Source organism: Caretta caretta, chromosome 4 (genome assembly GCF_965140235.1).
Source record: "Caretta caretta isolate rCarCar2 chromosome 4, rCarCar1.hap1, whole genome shotgun sequence".
In the NCBI taxonomy this organism is placed as follows: domain Eukaryota; kingdom Metazoa; phylum Chordata; order Testudines; family Cheloniidae; genus Caretta; species Caretta caretta.
The window spans coordinates 42,983,933-43,000,699 of NC_134209.1; the positions used below are offsets into that span (position 1 = coordinate 42,983,933).

At 40.0% G+C, this 16,767-nt stretch overlaps 1 protein-coding gene across 1 annotated transcript in view; it reads right to left on the reverse strand.

Annotated features, from left to right (window-relative positions):
* Positions 1 to 16,767, reverse strand: part of COL25A1 (collagen type XXV alpha 1 chain) — a 427,499-nt gene that overhangs the window by 114,490 nt on the left and 296,242 nt on the right. The window contains exons 8-10 of the mRNA XM_075127572.1: positions 12,155 to 12,226; positions 11,145 to 11,252; positions 7,630 to 7,665 (exon numbers count right to left, since the gene is read on the reverse strand). Of these exons, the coding sequence (XP_074983673.1) occupies positions 7,630 to 7,665; positions 11,145 to 11,252; positions 12,155 to 12,226 (216 nt within the window). The remainder of the gene's footprint in view (positions 1 to 7,629; positions 7,666 to 11,144; positions 11,253 to 12,154; positions 12,227 to 16,767) is intronic.

Genomic DNA, 16,767 nt, shown 5'->3' on the forward strand with positions numbered 1-16,767 from the left:
TCACCGTCTGCCCTGTAACCCTTGGTGACTCTATGCTGTGCAGCTTTGGCTCAGAGCCCTGATACCAGCAGCAGCTGGCTCACAGTGCAGTGGCCTTCCAATAGCCTAGTTATTACTTGCAAGGTGACACCAAGAGCCCTTCCAGCCCCGAGTTTCCCCCGAACGGTCTCCCCTGCAATGTCCAATCCCTCTCACTGGAACACTCGCAAAAACCTCACAAATTTGCTGTTCCTTTAAAGAGACAGTACACATTTTGTTGCTCCCTGTCTGTTGGCCCTACAAAACTTCCAGCCCCTGCCAGCCTGCGGGCAGAAAAACTGAAATAGAAATCTGAACCAGGGGACAGTGTAAAGCTCTAACCTTATATCAGGGGTGAAATCCAGGCTGCATAGTCAATGAAGGTTTTGTCGTTAACTTCACTGGAGCCAGGATTTCACCCACTGAACATCTGATCCTGTTTTGTATGCACAATGAGCACATGAAAACGTTTTGAAAATATGGTCCTGTATGGCTCCAAAGGAGACTTGCCCCATGCAGCGCTAATTCATTCTTATAGTACGTATTTATGTTTAACTGCATTTGTCTCTAGTATTGGTGAAGTCAACTGGATAAAATAATAGCTAAGTAAGAAACAAACTAATTATCAGATGGGAAACTTCACATAAATTCTGATTAAGCAGTGGCCTCAATGCTATTTGCATTCACTGATGGAAAAAACAACAGCAACAATTAATTAGTTTTTATGTAGTGCTTTTCTTCAGCCGATCTCTGTTGCTATGGCATCCCAGAAAATGTAAGTGTCGTTCTATTTGATAATACCACAAGTGCAGAAGAGATAATTATAAATTGAGCAATATACTCTTGGAACTAAACTATGGGTCACGTCCTGAGCTGAGGTAAATAGTTTCAAGCAAGTCAGTGGAGAAATGCTAGTTTATACCAGCTGAGGATCTGGCTCAGGGATGATAAAATTTTACCATTTAATTTGGTTTGCATTATAACTTCAACATTTCAACTTTGGTTTCTTTTTCGGGTCAGTTTAGGTTCCCCAATGTTTGCAAAACTTCCCTTTGAACAAAGAGTTGACGTTTACATGCATAGATTTGCATCCATTTATGTCACACAATTTGTGAATTAAAGTAAGACTCAACATTTCTAGAACAAGAGAGTAGTTTATGAATTTAAAGAGTGATGTGCCAAAACTGTTCTCCTAAAACTTTTTTTTAAAAGAATAGTAATTAAAAAAACACAAACAACAATTCTCCACTGTCCCTCTGTGATTTCATGTATATGGCTCAAAATTTTGGTTTGGCAAAGAAAGATATTGTTAACTCATTCTCAGGGTCAGTGGATAAAGAAAGTAAAAATATCCATTGTATTTTAAAAGATACTTTCAGAATCAGTTAAATGTTAACATATATCATACCTCATTAACTGCCTCCCACTGGATTTGCTGGTCCATGAGGATAAGAGAATGAGTGAGTTATTGGCAGATCACATAGAGAGAAGTGGGGTGAATTCAGTCCTTCACTGATTGAAGGAAGGGCAAAAGCAGGGACAGCACCAACTGGAGGAGCCAGGGCTGAGTAGCCAGAGGACAGGAGGACTGGTAAGTGAAGACCAAGGATAAAGGGGGAAAGTATGGAACACTAAAGAATTGGGAGGGAAGACGCCAGCAGGAAGGGCAAGATGTCCAACACGTGGTGGGTGGGCGGAGCATGGGTGGAGGCAGCAACAGAAGGAGGAAGTGAAGAGACATGCCTTTCTGCTTTCGTGAACTTGCTCCTCCAGAATAAGTCATGTAGATATAGAAAGAAAGACGCAGGAAGGAAATATGCCCAAACTGATTTTTTTTTTAAACTGAGAGCACTGCAAGAGCTCAGTGATAAATGGGGGAAAAGCTAGAACTAAAAGGATTAGATGCCTCCAATAATGCCACTTCAGGATAGTAAAACCTCCAGAGAAAGTCCTGATACTGCAGAAAGCAGATTTGATAATTCAGTAGTGGCACTTTATCCTCTGAGTAAATACAGAGCAAATACTCCAGTCTGATCCTACACATGCTATTCCATAAGAGGTGCCTATTTTGGGGATGAGATTTGCACCAAGAACAGATTATCTGTGATCGTTAAAGCTATGATGAATTTTTTCACAAGAATAGGGAATTTTATCTGCCTGAACAAATTGCAATTAAAGCAATTATATTTTGCCTGTTACATGCCTCTTTTGCAACACGCTGTCGCCCAGGCTTCGGCCTGTGTGTGTGTGTGTGAGAAAGGACTTTTTCAGTGGACGGAGACCACCTGACTTAAGTTGGCCAGCTGGGCAGCCAGCACTTTTAATCTTCAGCAGTTTTCTTATTTTGGAAAGCTATAGCTCATGCTCAAATAAATTGGTTAGTCTCTAAGGTGCCACAAGTACTCCTTTTCTTTTTGCAAATACAGACTAACACGGCTGTTCCTCTGAAACCAGAAAATATCAGCTGGATAGAGCCCCAAATGTTCATTATTTGCTCAACAGACCTTAAATACTCCACTGGAGACATCCTAGTACAGCTGTATGACTGTACACTATTCTGTACTCATGTAATGAAAATGTACTGCATTTGTAGAGTGCACAATTTGTTAAGCGCTTAGCATTTGGGCCACATGAACCATGCAAAATATTTGTACATCTGTTGCTCCTACAAAACTCTTCATTTGCATATTTACACAGGCAAACTGATTTCATTTTCTCATTTACTGGCTTACACACACAATTTGTGCACATACGTTTTCTATAGCTCACCTGTTGATGAGATCTTTGAAAATTTGGCCTAACATCTCAGTATCTTAATGAGTTATGTTTTTTACCTTCCAAAATAGAGAGACAATTATCCATTTTGAAAAACAACTACATCTCGTCTACTCTCAAATACTAGAGGTATATTTAAAACATACAAAAGCATACAAACGCATACTATATTTTCATATGAGATGCCAAATTAAAACATGCAGAGACTTGAGGTAGAGGAACATTAAAAAGGATGAAAACCACATGACTGACATTCTTGCTGGCAACTGGCACGAGCAACTCCAAACAGCCACCTAGATTTGTGTTGGAGGAAGGAATAATTGCCTTAGGATTTATAGGCTGAAAATTTGGCTGCCAACTTTTAGCCCCTAAGTTGCAAATTGTAGCCAACTTAATTCTAAAATAAACTCATCCAGGATTTATATTGATTACACTGCCAGAATGGCACAAATAGTGCACTATAGCTTTGTCTAGATCTTACACGTATAAAAGCAAAATTATTAAACTCCTCAGCTGGTGTAAATTCCCACAGCTCCACTGACTTCAGGGCAGACTTCACTGAAATCAATGGACCTGTGGGAATTTACATCAGCTGAGGATTTACCCCTCAGGATTTCACCAAAGTTTAAACTAATAGCACTTCACAGTCTCTGTTTTGACAACCGCTTTAAGCTTATTTCAGAGTTAGATTGCTTTCTTTTTCTCCATATGAAAATTAATCGGTTTTCAGTTTCAAGATTTGGCACTTTGAGAATTCAGGGTCCGATCCTGCAGTCTTCTACTATTCTTCAAGGGTGACAGTTTCTTATGAGAGAGGACTCCAGGATCAGGCCCTTGTTTTGCATATCTGAAAAAAACAACATGTAGGTCATGTTTTCTAGAAGAGTTGCCCAGTGAAAGTGGATAAATGCAAAGTTGTTAATCCTACAGACTTTATACGTAGCTTGGGGTGCTTTTGCACTAGGGACGATTATAGTAGCATGAAACTTTTGCATCCCAAAAGCAAAGGTCCGTATTTACTACCAGTACACTCTGGCTGCTTTGCACTACTCTAGGGATGCAAAACAGCTGTAAAATTAGCTTACTTGACTGTTAAGCCAGGTGTCCAGTTGCTCTGTACCACTGACATGGCACAAAGCAGCAGGCACATACCACTGAACTTGACACAAAATGCTTTAAGAAGTGTTTAAACACTCCAAATGGAGACTGCAAAGTATTCATATAAAACAGTATAAGAACATTAATATTTCAGTGCCAGGAGTTGAAGTTTCTTGTCACAAACCACAAATGAGGCACTCACTAGTTTGCAACCAGAAATTCTAACTCCCGGTACAAAATGATCAGCAATTCAAATTTCTTATTCTCAGTTCTGAAAACGAGAAGGAAATAATGGGAACCACTTCTTGGGTATTAAAGATTGTACAGCATATTGGTTGGGACACACAAGTGAATAAAACACAGACAACAAGGATGGATAGTAAGTGGCAGGCTTCAAGTGTGGGGGTTGGAAGGGGCACAATCCACTCACCCCCTCACATACCAGGCATTTCACTTAGTTCAGTATGGAGCTAAATAGCTGCCTACCAGCTAACCAGTAATTCAGAGCTGACTCACTTTAGCCTAACTCCACAACTCAGCCCATCTCTGAATCTTCTGCCCACCCTACACACACTTGAGGGGAAATGAGGGTTACCTCAGTCTCAGAAGACGTAGCGTTCCTCTCTCCATATACACAAAAATGACAAATAGTTATATCCTGGGCCTTTTACTCAGATTTACCTCCGGGTACTACCTTTAACCTTTATCTGTATTAGACCGAAGACACAAGAGGTGACAAACTAAATACTCCTTTATCACTTCCTAACCTTAAATATTTGTATTCTCACTCTCTTTCACCTAAAACTGGTCTTCCATGATGCTGCAAGGAAAGGGACCCTTCCATCCTTGTCATCCTGACAATTTGGCCCTAATGGAAAAAACACCTCCCCAATACAGAAGATACAATCAGTTAGAGCCACAGTATCTAGGAAACGGAGATCAACAGTATCTCAACAATAGGGAGGGAGAGGGGGCAGCAGTAGCCTCAAGATGGCCCCAAGACTTATGGGGCATCTTTACACTGAAATGAGGGTGCCTGTAAGAGCTAATTGGCTCCCTCTATTCCCCCATGAGTCCCACTGGCCAATGAGAAGCAGAGAACCCCTTCTCTCCTTAAGGGGCACTCCGACCTTCATTCTAAGGCACCTGGGAGAGTGGGGACTAAGCTCCTGCATGTATGAGCACAAGCACTTCCTCTCCTGTGCCTCTCTGGAACCAGGGGTTGGCCATCCCCAAGCTGGTCCAACCAAACCTCCTCCAAGTGAGAAGTGGCACTGTAATACCAACTGCCCTACTGATTTCATCTGAAGTATGCGTTTCCTTTATCAATCAATGCAACATTGCTATCTGTTCAAGAGCTTTCAGTAAAATGGAGCCAACCACCAGCTGGTGTAAACCGTCATAACTCCATTGAAGTCAGTGGATCTCTCATTTAACTGAAGAAAATTATTCTCAGGAATCCAGCTACATTAAAATGATTTAAGACTATTGTGTACAGAAGCATGAATTGTTTTAAATTTACATATAAGAATTTAATATATCCAGTGACTTGTATGTACATGTGAATAATATTTAAAAAGTCACTGTGCTCACTCTAGGCCCTACACATGTATGCAAATTGTGCCTATATGTTATCATCACATTTTAGTTCCAATCTGTCCTTACTTCAGTATGCCTGAATAACTCTTATTAATGTTAAGTGAAGTTATGCAAGCAAATTGAGGGAAAATGTGTGTGAAGATTTTATTTTAATTGGTGCTTCTAAATAAGAATTATATTTGCTACTATATTAGTCAAGTTTTAAGCCTGTGTGAATTCAGACCTTATATGACTTTACAGTGTCTCTGTAATATACTTTGAAAGTATAGGGAGGGTTTATTTTGAGAACTATTGTGATGAAACCTCTGCCATAACTACTACGTAAGGAGTAACACACAATATGGTGTGCAATTGCTGTGCGTGTCGGTGTACTGTATGCTGTGGGTGAACACCGACACACAGGCTGCCAAGACTTGCTATCATCTCATTATCTCCCAACAGTCCCTCTCTGTGAAGTGTTATTCCACTTGGAAGGCTGCAAGACTGACTATTTGTGAGAGTAGAAAATAGTTAGCAAAGCTAAGTAGTTTCAAGATGTGCACTGCAGTTGTTGGTCCATAATTGCAAAGATTGGAACCTTAGTTTCTCCCATTCTAAAAATACTTCTCACATTTATAGGAAGATGTCAAGGCGCTTTACCAACATTTAGGCCTTATGACATCCTTATGAGGTAGGTGTGCCTATTTCCACAGAAATAGTGTAGGGCCTGATCCTGTAGCATTTATTCACATGAGTAATCCCACTGAACCTAATTTTTGGAATGGTTCGCTCCGTCTCTACCAGTGGCAAGGAGGTTGCAGGCACCGTGCACTGCTGCAAACCTCATCCAGGTAGACTTTGCCTCTGGTGATCCTGTGCCAAGGTCTGTACTAGAAGACACTGCTATAGAGCCTGAGCGAATCTGGTCCATAGTGCATTAATGATAGCACGTAGAACAGTATTAAAGCAAACGTAAAACAAACCCGCAGCTATTATACACTTTATAATCAATGGGCAATCAGAAAAACAGAAGAGGGAAGGAGAAAAGACATAAACTGATCAGAACATTGGGTGGTACTCTTTTTTCCTTAATCATTATCTTCAAATGAACAAGCCATAGGATTTTCTTTAACTGTTTTCCCAGCAGGACATTTCAGAGCCAAGACATTTCTTAGGTTCATCAGCTTCTAAGAATATGTGCCTATTGCCATCCAAAATAATCTGAAGTTTTTCAAGATAAAACAACACCATTTCTGCTCAAACCTTCAGAAATTCAGACTATAAGCAATCAAATTTGTGTCTGATTACTGATCCTGTTATCTTGCTACCCAGGGCTTCTAGAGATCCACAAATCCAAAAGGGCCATGGGCTGTGATTTTGTCAGCTCTCATAAGAGAATAAGGTTGGGCCTGGCCAGCACTGTGAGAGGAGACCTCAAAGGCCAAAAACCAGTGTATGGACCACATATCATGTGTGCACAGGGCAGCAGTCACTCTTTCACCGGCTCTTTGGTTGAAGTGGGGGTTAAAAATGATGGTACTCATTTTATTTCAAATTGAATGGGGTTAGTCTTCTTGATGCAGCAGAACACAACTATTCCCAGATCATTGTACTCATTAAAAATGCATTCCCTTGACTATGGAATTAAGGGCCAGATGCTCCCATATATGGGGAAAAAACTCCTAGGGAGAAGAAGACCCTGTGAATTTCAGTGTGCAGCATTTCCTCTTTATTGTTCCATCAGCGAAAGGGGCTTGGACTGTCACCACAGAGCCAGGTGAGAGTTGGGCTCTCTAAAGACTTGGGCAAGAGGCAACAATTAAGCTTTGAAGGGAGGACATATATGGGGACTCCCTGGGAGTGGAGTATTGTGCAACTCGGCTGGCTCTTTCTCCTTTCCGTGCTACCAGCTGGTTGAGGTCCCCTCTGCTTCTGTAAGTTGAGAGAAGAATCTGGCCTTAAGAGTCAGCCTGTTGTGCATAGGAGATCTGTCATTCAAGTCTCTCATTACAGAGGAGAATCCATACACTTTTGTAATAAAAAAGGGTTAAGCAGAACAAAATCATAAGACTCTTTGGAGTTATTACTTATGAAGAGAACATAAAGGTACTTTTTATAACTGTTTAGTGAACTGGAAACAGAAGAAATAAAGGTACTTACCATCAACCCTTGTTCACCTGGTTTTCCTGGCTCTCCCTTAAAAACAAATTGGATTTATATCAATAATGTTATTTACATTCACTCCCTACTTAGTAACATTAAAATGTCTATTAACTACATTATACCAAAATACTTACTGAAGCACCTGACAGCTGCAGGGACATATATGTTACTATGATCACTGGCTACTAAAATGGCAGATAAAAATCCTTCCTGGTAGCATGATGGGCTTCAAAGAGTTGCTTGTGGTTTTTCAATCTTTCAATGGGATAATTCTCTTAATTCAAGAGCTCTTAAGTACCAAATATCCTGACTTCCAGTCCCCTGTTCTAATGAACAGACAACATTCCTTCCCAGCAAACTGCAGTTTTAAAGGAAAACGAAGTAATGTTGTTTTGCATATGTATCCTAAGACCTGCTTTTTGTGCATTCCAAAGTAATTTACAACTACATATTACATTCTCTGTTAGTAGGCTTATAAATGACTTTGCAAAGTAGGTGTTGTTGTGGTCATGTTGGTTGCAGAATATTAGAAAGACAAGGTGGATGAGGGAATATGTTTTATTGGACCAACTTCTGTTGGTGAAAGAGACAAGCTTTTGATCTTAGCTCGGTGTAAGCTTGAAAGCTTGTCTCTCTCACCAAAAGAAGTTGGTCCAATAAAACATATTCTCTCACCCACCTTCTCTCTTTGCAAATTAGTGCTTTGGCACATTACATAAACTGCTAAAAAAATCCTAGGCTTGATATTTTCAAAGCCACACTGCTAGTCTCTAAGGTGCCACAAGTCCTCCTTTTCTTTTTGCGGATACAGACTAACACGGCTGCTACTCTGAAAACTGCTCCTATTAATTTCTGTGAGAATTGTGTGAATAAATCCTATAGCTGGCTTTGAAAATCTCAGCATAGAACTTTTCCAAATTCTCTCTCACACTGAGTAGGTCAAAAGAAGAATTACTGTTCTGCTGACTGATAGGAACCTTTTCATTTGCTCTTCAGTGGTAAAGAAGGCACTAGCTATTTTGTGTCACAAAACTGATGGGTTATATGTTGCAACAATCCTATTAGATGGAAAGGAAGCAAAGCAGAGCCAGAGTTGCTTCAAACTTTCTCAGAGCATGCTACTGGCACATGATTTAAATGATGCTAGGGTTTCAGAAGCACATTGTTGTATTCTGGGACATAAGTACTGAGAAAGCCCCAGAATAGCTGCAGTGAGACCTAATTTCTCACTCCATTCCCTTCTGAGGATGCATGCGGTACTGAAACTTAGGTGTTGGTGCAACTGTCCAATACATCCATTTCAGGTGGGAAGATAAGATAAGGCAGCCTCACCATTGGCCAGTTTTCTTTTAAATACGTGGAGTTGAAGAGGAGGGCAGAGTGCTGATCTTATTAATGGTTGCTCTAGTATGGACTTTGCTGATGATGGAGGGGTCTGTGTCCTCTAGCCGTGGAATTCTGCAGTGTCTCTTCTCTTACACTCTCTAATCACTGCTTTGTTGGATGTGTCAGTCCAGTCCTGCAAGGTGCTGATTCTGCAAAGTCCCACGGACTTCACTGGGAAACCCACTTAGGCTTTTGAAAAATCCCACTAGGTGCCTATCTGCATCTTTTTAGAAACCTGAATACATTTGAAAATTTGGCCCTCAGGACCCTAAATAAAATATAAGAAAACACTGATGTTATATACACCTGAACTCTAGCTAAATGGTTTATTTACACGGAATGCTAGAAAAGGAAATGGAATAGTTCTCAGACATCCTAGCTTTCTCTGACATTGCCACAATGTCACTAAATTGTTCCATCTTTGTTGATCGCTTTGCCATTGGATAGGAAGCAATTTGTGCATCTGGTAAATAGTTGCTGCAGGTAACTATTCTTAAATGTTATTTTTTTTGTGCATGTCAACTTAGTGTTTGCTAAAAGTGCTATATTGACTGCCCAAGGAACTGAAGGCCTTTATCCACAGGTATAGAGGAGTATAAGTGTAAGGCTTCATAGACTGTCCCATTAAAGTGCCTTCACTATGGCTTGCAAGGACTGTAAAGGTAAAAGGGCAAATCAGTCCCTGTGCCTACTTATTCTCATTCTGCTCCCTTTGCTTGAGAAGCAAACATCAAGTCACATTATAATCAGTCTTGCTCTCCATCATTGTTGACCTTCCCCAACCTCTTGTGCATTATCCAGAAAAAAATTATACTGTTGGAGTCAGACAGCTGATTCTGATCTCACTTACACAACTGTAATGCAGGAGTAACTCCACTATGTGACTGGAGTTGTACCAGGGTAAGGGATATCAGAATGAGGTCCAAAGTTTTTTTTCCCCGACAATGCAGGGATGGTGCATCACTGGCAGAAGTGAGTGGGTGGCTGAGATGAACCTTAAAGAATGGAAAGTAGCAGATGTGTACAACCTTTCACAGTGATCTTCTAATCAAAGGTTTTTCAACCAAGGTTTTTTGGACTCAGACTTCTAAATGCCAGGTCTTGTTGGGTTTTCCAAAGAAGTTTTAACATAATAATAGTTCAGCTCTGTTATGTTCTATAATTTTATACAGTTAATATAATGTAGGATGAGGCACTCAGAATGAGACCAGAACATGATCTTGGATGTGTTTTCTTTTTGGTTTTACCTTTTACCCAAACAAGGACTCTTTTGGAAAGGTTTATGTCTTTCTGCCCTGGCCCCACATATGAAATCATGAATTTTCCTTCACAATGTTGATTTTATGTCCCATTGGACTATGAAAATGGAGGGTGGGGGATCCCCTTAAAATAAACCTAAAGAGTTTAGTACGTCACAAAAATGTAAAATCATGAGCATTTCCAAGACTTGTTAAAAATAGGGCCAAGTGACTTTTGTATTTATGTTTTAATTTAAAAAAGTTTTGGCAGGCTTCCAACAACAAAATGCCAAAAAGCTAAAGGCCTGATTCTTCCTCCCAAACAAATGATGACTGTGAGTAGTGCCATTGAAATGTATGGGACTTTCTGAGGAGCAGTTTACCGCTCGTCTTGAGTATGGATGGCAGAATCAGGCTCTGGGAATAGAGTATAGAGTTTAACAATCTATTTCTTCTAACTTCATTTTTTTAAAATATTAATCATCATTAGGGAACCAGAAGTCTAATCAAACACACAATAACCTAGGTTCAAGTTTAGCTTTAAGTGAGAAGCTGTGTGGAAACATTCTCTTCTTATGTGCAAAGAGGCTCCCCAGCACTGCAATAATTAGAATATCAGGGAACAATTCAGAAAGGTCAGGAACCGGGTGAAACAATTTTCAGGACTGGGAGTCATGAGATCTGGGTGCTGTTCCTAGCCTGGCTACTTACTGACTGTGTTGCCATAAGTATGTCATATAACCTGCCTATGGCTCAGCTTTCGTATTGATAAAATGTGAATAATAATATTTCCTACCCCACAGGAGTGTTTCTGAGTCTAAATTTATTCATGCTTGTAAAACACTCATATACCACAGTGATGCCTCTATATCCTCTAGGCTAACTCACCGGTACTCCAGGCATCCCTCGGGGGCCATCTTTGCCAGTGTCTCCTGGAGGACCTCTGGGTCCTGGTGGCCCTGGAGGACCAGGGGGTCCAGCTTGTCCTTGGTCACCCTGAACAGGAGTCGACAAAATCATAATCAGAAGTTTGTCTTCAGATGTACAAAGCCCCACAAAAAGGCACCAATTTACCTACAATGAGTTCCTGATGGGTTGAAATAGCTGCTATGAGCAGGATGCTTACTTAGATCATGGATGGAGATGGTCTTTAAACTGCTGCTTCATTTCTTATGGCAGAGATTGCACTTTGCGTCAGAAGATTAGTGTGCTGTACCTGTACGGTGCAACCAGCCACGACAGTCACAAAGAGTGAGGCTCAAGTTCCGAACTGCGTGTCCAATAGCAGGATTTACACTGCTGTTTAGTATAGCCTTGCAAAACTCTACTCATTCAGTTTCCCAAAGCAAGTAATTGATTTGGAAGAGCAGGTATAATTTTCACTTTGTGATCATCATCATGATCATAGATTCACAGCAAAGACTGAGTGAGTCGGTTTGTCTGAGAGTTGTTATATTTTCAAAGTAACTTTGCAAAGCTCAACAATCGAGCACTGATGGAGTTCTAAAATGATGGTGAAAAATAATTGCCTTGCTGAAAAGTTGCATATTATATTTTATCTTTTATGGTTTCGATACATTTATTTTGAAATAACTTAAATATACAAATTGTCAAAACGCATTTCTTTCCTTTAAAAAAATTAGCATTTTTATTCAGTTTCCAGAAGACAAACTACTGTAAGAAGCCCCATTGGCTGAATTTTAACTATGAACCTTTTAGCAAAGCTTTGTGTAGTTTCCACTGCTATTTTACACAAACACGTTTCACGAAAAATGGTTTGGCTCCAAGTCATTTTTCAGATTAATTACCCACTAAAAGAAGGCTAATGACAAAAAGTACAGTATAGAGTAATATTCAAATGTAAAGAAGAACCAGACTCCAGTGAGATTAAGCACTACCTTAATGAGGCGGCGTTTAATGAGCTGCTGATCAGCAGAGAGAAACCCATGATTGATTTTAGGAAACACCATCTGATCAGGCAGGTGAGGTCAAAGGTTGAAGTTCAGAGATGAGAGAGTTGAAGAATAGACATCAGAAGGCCCCAAGAAAGAAATAAAGATATATACATTAGATTTATAATAGCTAATATAGTATAAACTGGTGCTTGTGTCTGATAAAATCTGTGCCTTTTCTTTTAAAGGAGTTAACAGGATTGACAGGATACAAGTTAGAAGCTTTGTTACTTATGGATTGATTGAAGGTAACATAACACAAGTTTTCTTCCCAGCAATTCTTCTAGGTGTCTCTGAGTTCATCAACATTTTATAATCCCTGGGGTATAAAATCAGCACATTTCTCATATGGTAGTCTTTCAGCAAAGATTCCATAGACAAAGCACCAATTCAATTTTCAGTCAGATTTTCCAACCAGCATATTGCGCCATGAAGAATGGTGCCATTTTAATGATATCTGAAGTCCAGGCATACCTTGATTGTTTCCTGTTTCATTTACACATTTTTCAAAGTGCATCTGCAAGGGTACAGCTTAAACTACTGGTACACGACACATAAACAGAAATAGATCATTGAATCTGCTGATGCTCATTAGGTGCCCGATGTACAGTACTTTGACATTTTCCATACTCCTGTATGTCTTAATAAAGCACAATTATAACAAAACTTAATCTAAAAACCAAGAGTATGTGTGATGTGGACGTTAGGGTAGGTACTAACACACACAGAGCTGGATTCTAATCTCACTCACACTGTAGCTCAGGAGTAATTCCACTGGAATAAGTGGAGTTACAGCATGAAACCCATGTGTCATGTAATCAGAATTAGGCCCATTGTAAGATGGCCCATAGTAAGATGGGCTAATTGGTATCCCATGGCAAAATTAACTATTCATGCGCACTCTTATGCTGATAGAAAGACCTGACTGAACTGGTACATGTCAGCCACAAACCTTGACGGTGAGGATCTGATTACTGTGCAGAGCAGCAACTGTGGGGAAGCCTGGCAGACCCTAGGGACACAACATAACATGGGACCAAAACAACACGACACAAAACATCACACAGACAATTTACTAATGGACAAACAGAACAAACACTGTGTTTAGTACGTCCCACTGCCTATCAACAGCTCTGTCTGTCACATGGGAAACAGAACTAGGTGTAAGCAATGTATCAGAGATTTGACTGATTATTTTGCATAAAGAATATAAAGGAATTTTAAAGAGAAAAGCCACCTAGCAGTATCAAATATTATTATGGATAATTATGAACATTTGACATCTGTTAGGCTACAGTTGGCTGAGGGGGTAAGCCATTTTCAATCAACATATGTTATAGTACTTTTAGAGAGGTATGTGTACAAAGCTCTGCCTGGAGATCACTGTGGAACCTGCAAGACTGAGAGCAGATCCTGAAATGACTTTGAATTATTATGCCTTTAATACTCTGTTCAACATATGACATTCAGCACATACACTGACAGTATATACACAATAATACACATTGAACAATGGTCTCCTGCTAGATCAGGAGTAGTCAGATGGCTGAGTTCAACATTCTTGACATATACAGCAGTATCTCCACCTTCAGGACAAAATTCTCCTCTCAGATCCCACATGGTGGATCTAGCCTCTCATATTCTACTCTCCCTGCATGTGCAGGACTCCCATCGTATTGAAGGAGGACAAGACAAATACCAGAGTTGGAACCAGCTGAGAGGATGAGAGAGGTGAATTTTGCACCCAATTTATACTTTTCCAGTATTGCACTGGAGGGTGGGAGTTAGACCTGTTAACAAAGGAAAAAGGCCTCTCTCTCTTCTACAGTTGATAGGTATATTTTAAACAAAAACCTCTTCTAGCCTGTAGCACAGTATATTATCTAAAGCATCTCAGGGCACTTTTAGCCTGACAGAGGCTGTAAGCCACAGCAGGATTTTTTAACCATTATGAATAGCTGAATACCACTTCTGTTTCACACCCCGCCCCCTTTTGATCACAGTGATTTAAGATTTTTCTTTACAAATAAAGTCATAGGAATTTTTCTAATGCATGTGGCATTTCTCCAATGGTACATTTAAATCACATCTTAAGAATTGGGGTGTGACCCTCCTCTCACTTTGGTTTCATACCAAGGTACCTCTACTGACTTCAGTGGAGTTACTCCTGATTATAGCAAGCAAGCAGAGACTGACCCTAGTACTGTACTGCAACAGTACAAAGCAAACTTTATTGGCCTTGCTACTTTCTGCTACGTTGAGGGTATATAATTTTTGAAAGAACAGCATCATCCTCTTTTTATGTTTTTTAAACATGCTAAAACCATCTAAACACACACTGCTACCAAACACAGGAATGATGCATAATTTGGAAAACAGATGTATTTAATTTGTGTTTGTCTTATTATGGAATATAAGTTTAAAAAGTTATTAGATGGTAACATGCCAGAATCTTTACATCTGTGATTCATTAGCCCTACTATACACACGGTCCATTCCTTTCCTTGACAAAACTACAATCCTTATGTAAACAGGTACAAACAAAAAGCCAACAAAAGAGCTAAAACCTGAAGAGCAATGATAAATATTAAATCTCACGTATTAGAAAAAGGATAAATTGAAAATCTTCTAACGGCTTCATTTTTACTCTGTAGGCTCTACAATTACAACATGATAATGCACACATTTTCATAGTTAGCTCTGAATATAACAGGCTTGAAATTTGGCAATTTAAAAAATATTAATGGAACCTCAGACCAGTGTTGATTTATTCCCTTCTGAATACGAACCAGACCTGTGGATGAAATAGAAAAGGAGATTTTGCTCTGAAAAGGTGCCATTCTGCTCAACTCAAGAGCTCTGAAAGGCTCAGGCTGGTGAAAATTTTGTACAGCCCTTTAAAAAAGGTTCATCTGGAGCTCTGCACATACCACTCTGGCATACTCAACCCCTCTGAAGCTACATCAGCAAAATAAGGAGTAGTTATCAAGATTGCAGCTATTTGTGTGTACAAACACATGAGGGCATGAGAGAAACTCCCTTTTTAATATGAGTTTAGGACCAGATTCTGATTTGTTCTCATGAAAATGTGCAGTCGTAGGGAAAGGCACAGATGCTTAAAAACTAGACCTTTCACTCAGGGTAGCACAGAGATTGCTCCCTTCCTACTCCCATAGGGACACAAGGTGCTCCAAAAGGGGGTAGAAGGGAGTGAGGATAATGGTTCATCTCCCACAAAGTGTCTTCTGGAGCTAGCCAACCCTGCAAAGATGTTAGGTAGAGCCCCATGAAAGTGAGCAGAAATGGGTACATAGCGTCTGCATGCCTGGGAACTCTGGGAGGCATTCCACCTTCTGGGGCTCAGGGAAGATGGTGTTAGTGCACAATGAGTCTCTCAAAATTAAAGGACATAAAAGATCTACCTTTTCCACAGAATGAATTCTCCTCCTTCTTTCATCCTTCTGCTCTACATATAACCTTCAAGAGTTCCTAGATCTTTTTGATTTTTTTTCTAACTAGAGCTGTTATCAGGGATGGATTCAAAGTTGTTCAGTGATGGATTATTTTGTTTCAGTTTTAAAACACACATACAAAGAGCACTCATCCCACGCTCTGCGTTCCCCTTCCAATAATTAGGACACCACAATAAGCAACAACTACACTGGACCACTAAGGTTCATCGACAATCACAGTCTGAATTCATTTCCATTCCAGAACTCCAGTAGTTCACAACATCCAAATATGCACACTGTCACACCCCCTCATCCCAACCCCTCCACAATAGCCTAAGCAAAACGCGGAGCTTTGGAGCATGCCCACAGCCATGGACTTGCACAATGCATAGGGCCCTGCTTGCCAATTTGTAAACATACATCATGGCTGTACAGTCCCATTTGACACCTATGGAGGAAACTGAAGAATGTTAGAACTTTCTGATGCTTTTCCTCAGAATTTTCACTCCAATGTAGTAACTGTTCCTCTTATATCCCTCATACTGTAGTCTAACTTCTTCAGTGGAGGAATTCCCACCAGCAGTCCCAGAATACACTCTGGTGGGAATACAATACACTCTGCTCAGTGTGGCAGTTTACATAAGGTCACAACTTCTTTAAGATATTTTAAAAAACCCATCATAATTTTACTGCTGTATTATAAATGTAGTAACATTATGAAGTCATTATTACGAGCTTTATATAATGCTGATGCATATACTGTATGTTGACTGTTGGATTTGCTTATTATGGTAAATGTGCCAAAGTCTTCATCAGTGAGACAAGGTGGGTGAGGTAATATCTTTTACTGGACCAACTTTTGCTGGTGAAAGAGACAAGCTTTCAAGCTTACACAGAGCTCTTCTTCAGGTGACCTGAAGTAAGCTTGAAAGCTTGCCTCTCTCACCAACAGAAGTTGGTCCAATAAAAGATATTACCTCACCCACCTGGTCTTGCTGCTATCCTGGGACCAAACACAGCTACAACACTGTATACAAAGTCTTGCTTAGGCTTTTCCTTCTGACCTGTCAATAAACCCATGCTGCACAAGCTTACATGTTCCTGTGA